Source organism: Ixodes scapularis, unplaced genomic scaffold, assembly GCF_016920785.2.
Source record: "Ixodes scapularis isolate PalLabHiFi unplaced genomic scaffold, ASM1692078v2 PGA_scaffold0__279_contigs__length_252992795, whole genome shotgun sequence".
NCBI lineage: Eukaryota > Metazoa > Arthropoda > Arachnida > Ixodida > Ixodidae > Ixodes > Ixodes scapularis.
The window spans coordinates 214,839,590-214,846,493 of NW_024609835.1; the positions used below are offsets into that span (position 1 = coordinate 214,839,590).

The 6,904-nt window shown below is 48.3% G+C and overlaps 1 protein-coding gene across 1 annotated transcript; it reads left to right on the forward strand.

The window, feature by feature from the left end:
• The first annotated feature begins 1,141 nt into the window (after positions 1 to 1,141).
• LOC121838055 lies at positions 1,142 to 2,723 on the forward strand. Its single transcript, XM_042294042.1, has 3 exons — positions 1,142 to 1,393; positions 1,777 to 1,861; positions 2,329 to 2,723. The coding sequence occupies exons 1-3, from the start codon at positions 1,142 to 1,144 to the stop codon at positions 2,721 to 2,723; spliced, it is 732 nt and encodes a 243-aa protein (XP_042149976.1).
• Positions 2,724 to 6,904: the final 4,181 nt, after the last annotated feature.

A 6,904-nucleotide genomic window follows, 5' to 3' on the forward strand; every position in this document is an offset into this window, starting at 1 on the left:
GTCACTCGCCAAGATCACGACGAGGGTCACAACCTTCACCAGGTCACGAGTGACGTCACCAGGGTCACTAGGGTCATGAGCAATGTAACGAGTGACGTCACAAGGGTCATGAAGGACGTCACGAGGGAGGATGGAGGAGGGTGAGGAGGAGAAGGAAAGCCGGAGGAGAGAGGAGGAGGATGGAGTAGGGAAGAGGGACGGGGAGAGGAGCAGAAGGAGAGGAGGAGGGAGGAGGGGAGGGAAAGGAGGAGGAGAGGAGGTGCATACCCTTCTTTGCACCATCCCCTCCTCCTCCTCCTCAAGGGCTAGGCTCTATTTCGTCATTGCAGAGAGTTCTAAACGTCTAATTAGAAAGCGCAGCTCTTAGCCGCCCGTCTCCGGCTTGAGCGGCGTCGGCGTCGGCGTAACCGCGGGCTGCATTATGGCAAACGTCCCATAATTCACCGCGCCGAAGCGTCACGCGACGTGACGAAGCGGTGCCGAAACGTCACGAGTGACGTTTCGGCACGGTGCATTATGGAACGTTTCCCATGATTCACCGCGCGCGTGCCAAAATATCACCGCGCCAAAACGTCACCGTGACCAAACGTCAAGTGACATTAGAGAGTTTTAGTAATACGTATAGGGGCAAACGCAAATCCCCTGCGTTAGCGTTAACGTTGCGTCGACGGAACGTTACGGAGCGCGTCGATTACGCAATTTTAGTACAGCGGAAGAAGAACGCATACGTAAAGACTCGTAGCGCCATCTAGATGTGCTCCTGTAAACTGCTTCAAACAATCCAAGGCGGGTATTCGGTCAAGCCAATCCAAAGCCCCGATTCTCCTTGCTTTGTTACGGAAGTGCGTGTTTCCGTGTGCCTGTTGTGTACGTGTTTTGTCTTTTTTTTTTTTTTTGGAAGGCTTTACGACCAGCAGTTTGAACTATGGTTCGCTCCAGCGTTTTGCTGGATCCATACTATTTGTCGGAGCTCAGCTGGGGTGATATAGAGGCTCTCATCCTCCGAAAACGGGAGCCAAAGCGGAGGCTGTACGTGTCACAGAGAGGGCTCCTGAATATTGATGCCCTTTCAGAGCAGACTTTTCGAAGGCAGTTCCGCTTCGAGAAGTCGGATTTTCCGACACTGGTGAGGGCTCTAGATATGCCTGAGAGCGTGACAAGCGCCCAGGGGGTGCCCGTACCAGCCCGAGAAGCTCTGCGCATGTGCCTGCGAAGGTTGGCATACCCAAACCGTTTGTACGATCTCCAAGAGTACTTCGGAAGGCATTACACAGTGATATACACCATCACAAACAGGGTGATGTTCCACATTGAAAGAAACTTCGGCTTCCTTCTGGACGACCTGACTGTTCACAACTGGTTGACCCTCGCGAACCTGAAGGAGATGAGCGAGGTAAGCTTGACACTGACAACTCCAGTACCATTCTTTGGTTTAGGCAACAAATAATTGCTCTAACATTTTGCTTCGCATAACCACGTAACCTAAATTTTAGTAACAACCGTGCCCGAATCATGAAGCGCTTGTGTTGCATCTAGTTCTGGTCTCGATTTTCTGCATAGTTATAATATAAACAGCGCATAGTTTTCGTTGTTATGCGTGGAGAAGCCCCTTATGAAATGCTTCGCAATTGCAGTATGTTGTTCTATTTGCAGGCAGTCCATTGCAAAGGAGCTCCACTCACAAATTGCTGGGCTTTCATAGACGGCACGGCAAGGCCGATCTGCCGGCCTTCAGAGGACCAGCGACAGTTCTTCTCTGGACACAAGAGGGTGCACGCACTCAAGTACCAGGCGCAGATGTGCCCGAATGGCCTAATCTGCGAAATGGACGGCCCATACCCAGGAAGCAGGCACGATGCTGGCAAGTTCTAGACTTCTCTGTACTTCTCCGGTTTTGATCATGTTCATGCCATTTTTCTAAAAGACATCGCAAACAAAGGTAGAATCGCTGCGGATAGCGGCTGTGATATTAACCATTCATCCGACGCCCAGCAAAGTGCCTTCACTTATTACTTGTTACCGACACTTGCATTCAATGCGCTTTGGGTATTTACTACACTTGGTGTCCGAAATGTCAAACCACTGAGAAGAACAGGTGACTGTTGCCAAAAGACTGTTGGATCTAGTTAGTGGGAACTTATTATGTCAAGCTGCTGTTACGAGCACAGATCAGGCAAGCATCCCTGGAAAAGTTAAGAAGTTTATAATGTTAGCGTGTTCACTACAGCAATTTGTTGGCTAATTTGTTCCAGTTAATGGCAGCACACATGGATATTGTTCTTTCACGGCTGCAGTTTGTGTTGTATTGTTTACATGCTTGACATACAGGGACCCTTCGAGACAGCCATCTTTATGAAAAGCTGGAGGACCTGAACGGAAACCACCAGTTCGTGCTTTTTGGAGATCCGGCATATCCCCTTCGCCCGCTCCTCATGAAGCCCTACGGAGGTGCAAAAGTAACAAAAGAGCAGGAGGACTTCAATGCAGCCATGTGTACCGTTCGCCAGGCTGTCGAATGGGGTTTCGGGAAAGTTATTTCTGAATTTGCTTTCCTAGATTTCAAGAAAAATCAGAAAATACTGCTACAAGCAGTGCCTCGAATGTACAGAGTAACCGTTCTCCTCACGAACCGCCATGCCTGTATATATGGTAACCAGGTCTCTTCGTATTTAGGTGTGAATCCACCCTGCCTTTTTGATCACTTGAAACCGATCATTCATTAGACTTTGGTCACTTCAGAGCTGGATAGGAGTAACTGATGGTAATTCCTGGAGAGGAGACAAAGGACAAACAGTACTCCAAGCACAACTGGATGACTGGTGCGTGGCTGAAGGCGTCCGCGTGGCCCTGGTTTCGAGCCGTGGGACCTTTTCATTTGCAGCGAAGTGCTCTTCAAGCCAAGCTAACCTGAAACTAGGCGTCAGTATTTTCTCAGGTGCGCACCAGTCGCCTAGCTGTGTTCCGAGAATTCTGTTTGTCCTTTGTTCCCCTCCTCCAGGTATTATTATCAGTTACCTCAGTTTTCTTCATTTTGTTTCTTACAGTTGCAGACTTTGGTTGTCAGCGCCTGCAGCACACTAAGCAAAGCCTGCTGATTCGCGTTCAATAGGCGATTTTGCTCGTCTTTACGTTGAAGCTCTTCTGACCGGAGCTCGAGTTGCCTTTCACGGAGCTCGAACTCTTTTTCTAATCTTAGCCATTTTAGCTCGTAATTTTTTCCAGAGCGCCTCTCGTTGGCGTCCAGCTGTGCCCTTTCCAAGGCTATGCGTTGTAGCTCCACTTCAGCCTCCTTGTCCTTGAGCTCCCTCTGGTGGCACCACCTTTTCTCCAGGAACTCATGGTCCACGTTTGCATCTGCGGCATGGGTCCTCCTTTTTCCTGGATAATGCAAGTTGTTATGAAAGGTTCGACATTGCGCGGTGTGTAACACTTACTGCAGGCTGCCCGAATTCTAGGTGTAGGGAGCTCGTCTTTGGCCTCCGCCCTCTCTCCCTGAGGCTCCGTGTGCGTGGCACTGTTGCTACAGCCGAGGCCTTGAAATTCCTGAGGGCGACTTTGGACACTTTGAGTTGCTGTTGCCAGTACAACAGGTCACAGAGGCTGCTCAGTATCACTGTAAATGCCCTCAAGGATGGACTCTGCTGTTTCTGCCGGGTCTACGCCGGTGCTAGAAGCCGCTGGCCCTGAAAAGAAAGTGAAGTGCAATTAAGGTTCTGATAGCTCTGCATTGAATAACTGTGAACATGTTACTATTTGTGACGCTAAGGTTAAGCGAGTAAATTGATATGCAATAAAGCTATTTATACAACAAATGTTTTCTTAGTGTGTTGCACTGTCTTCATTGTAGAAATGAGTCACTGGATGCAGGATGCGTATTTTATTCATCCAGACAGTAGCTTAGGGTGAGTTCGCAGCATAATGCACGGGATAAAATAGGGGAACATGATTGCCTATTGTGCTCTGGCTAAATAAAGGCAACATAGCTCTGTAGCGACATTACAAAAAATAAGCAATGCATACCAACAGCATAACATTTAGCAACCCAATTTTGAACTATGGTAATTGACCCTGCGCTACTGCATGGGAGTCACAAATATTTGAAGAGGTGTTTTACGAGTCGTCAGTCTCTATGGTAACATGAGATTATTGATGCGTGAATTCCACAAATAACTACCAGTAATACATGCTGCCCTGGCTCATACCTCTGAGTTACAGTGAGGTCGCCGTGACTAGAAATAAAATCTACTTGCTGGAAACTAGTAAAATCACGACGCAAGCTGCTACTTACCTGAGACCTCTGTGCCCAGTGGAATCTCCGCATGGCTGGCGGTAGCGCTGTCGCGCAAGGCAATAGCGCTTTAGCGCTGGGCAACGAATGATGCTGGCCTTTCTTCACATCGTACCCAAACGAGCTCGCCATAGTCCATATCTCTGTCAGCAGCTTCACTTTTTCACTATACTGTTCCTCTGTGCCGGACCTACCAGTATGCCAGTGATTGAGGTAAAACCGGTTTAGACATCTGCGTGAGTTGCGTTCAGAGCGATTGAAGCATTCGTCCTTTAAAACATGCTAGGCCAAGCAAGAAGGAGCTTCGTGAATCAGTCATGACCCACAATTGTCCGGGTGCCTTTTTTTTTTTTTTTTGTTTTGGTCGCTGTCTACGCAGCCAACGCAAATGCGAGAAGCAGCTTTTACTGTTGCGGGCAGAAAATTAGCTCCGATCACTCAGAAACGCTAAAATTCAACATAATGAACGAACGGGATACTCAAACATTGCCAGAAACCCGAGACTGAGGAAAAAAAGGACACAGACAAAAAACAGAACAACCACGACAACCTTTATTTACGATATTCACTTTCTTATGTTGGCCTGGTGATTTGCGTGGAAGTATGCGAGCAATAGGTCGCACCGCTCGCGTACCGACCGCATGGTAAGCACCTTTTTGGGTTCGACGGCGTCGCCAACGTTCTTGGCTATCGACACCCATCTTTGTGGGTGCTCGAAAGGGTTCGTCGCGTTCACTTTCTTGAGGAGGTTGATGTCATATTCAATGGTAAAGCGAACCCGTACAATGCGCGTAGCACTTCCGCTGGTTTGCCTCACCGCCGCCATTTTTCAAATTGGACTAGTCTCGCGCTCTCCCGTGCGCGACGAGAGCAACGAGATGGCACGCAGGGGACCGCTACGTACGTTCGCAAAAATCGATAGCGAGCGTAAGTACGCAAGGCTCGCCGCAGCACGTACGTATGGCGCACGCGCAGTGTGGAGGACGCAACGTTAACGTTAAAGTATGGGGTCTGCGTTCGCTCCTATACGTATTACTAAAACTCTCTATTTCCACACCGCGCCGAAACGTCCAGTGACGACGCACGTTTCGCGTGTGAAAGAAAGAGGAGGGGAGGAGGAGAGGGGGCGAATAAGGAGGAGGCGCATACACTCCCTTCAGCAGCCTCCCCTCATCCTTCACAATAACTGCGCTAAAAATCGGAGTTACGGGAAGTTGTGGTCGAGGGCTGATAAGCCCTCGACCACAACTTCGACCTTCGATCCACGGTTTGCGTGGGTCGATGGCTGATAAGGTCTGCTCCGTTCAGTTGCTTGGCTTTTCTGATTGCATCGTCAATTGTACTGGGTGGATACTTTTCTTTCTCTAGCACTGAATTTAAATTTTGGCTGTTCGCATCAATATCTGTCTCTTTGGAATTCGTTTGAAACGATTAGCTCGGCAATAGTGATTGCTGTCGTGTACATTGTTGTCGGTTTACGGTACTGGCTCGTGGAGGCACGTAGCCCGGATTTTGTTCCGGGGACGGGGGGGGTCCGCCTGTGACAAAATGCTGTATGAGGAGGAGAGGAGTGGAGGTCTCAAAAAAATGAAAGATTTCGGGGAAGGGGGTGGGGTCTGGGCAATATGCCCCCCCCTCCCCCCCCCCCTCTCCCTTGGCTCCGTGCCTGGGCACGAGCCCAGTTTAACTTCGTCTATTTTAACAGTGACGTCTAAGGAGTTTATTTCTTTTTCAGAGTACGAATGAGTAAAGCGGATGGTCGGATGAGCAACGTCGTTTTGATCTATAAAGTCCACACATGTTGAGTTCTAAAACAAGCCTCGCTAGATTAGCGACGACGTGTTCATCTGGGCTGTCCGGTTGTTTGTAAAGTTCGTACATGTCAATTAAAGAAATTAATCTATCATTGTGTGGGATATTCGTATACATCGATGACACATCTAGTGTTAATAGACATGATTATTTTGCTCTGCATAAATTTGATATTTCCATTAAAAATGTAGTTGTGTCTTTAATGTATGCATCGAGACTTGTAAGTATCGGTTTAATAAAACTCTCTACATAATTTGATATGGGTCTGGTTACTGCACTTATTCCGGATATAATTGGGCGCCCTGGTTTACCAGGTTTGTGAATCTTAGGGGGCATGTAGGAGCGGCCCGGGGGAGGCTGTACCGGTTTCATTAGTTTATGTCCCTTAGTAGTTATTCTGCCCTAATCTAGGAGATCCTTAAGGACCGAGGTCAAAATCTCAGTGTGGTGCACCGTAGGGTAATCTGCGAGAGGCTCATAAAATTGGAGTCATTTAGTTGGCGGTTTCCTTCTCGGATACCGCCAACTAAACGCAAACTGCGCACTCTCCTGGACCTCAAAAACACTGATGATAAGATTGAGCAGTCGGTCCAGATGATGTCGGCCAATTATGATGAGCTACTGAAAGGACTAAAAAAAACAAAAGACAAATCGCGGAGCTGAAGAAACGATTCGAAAGTACCGGAGAGCTGAAAAATGAAGCCGAAACGCTCAGACAAGAAGTGAATGACCTAGAATGGCACAGCCGAAAACTAAACTTTGAACTTCATGGTATAAGGAAAACTGAAAATGAGGATCTGCTGA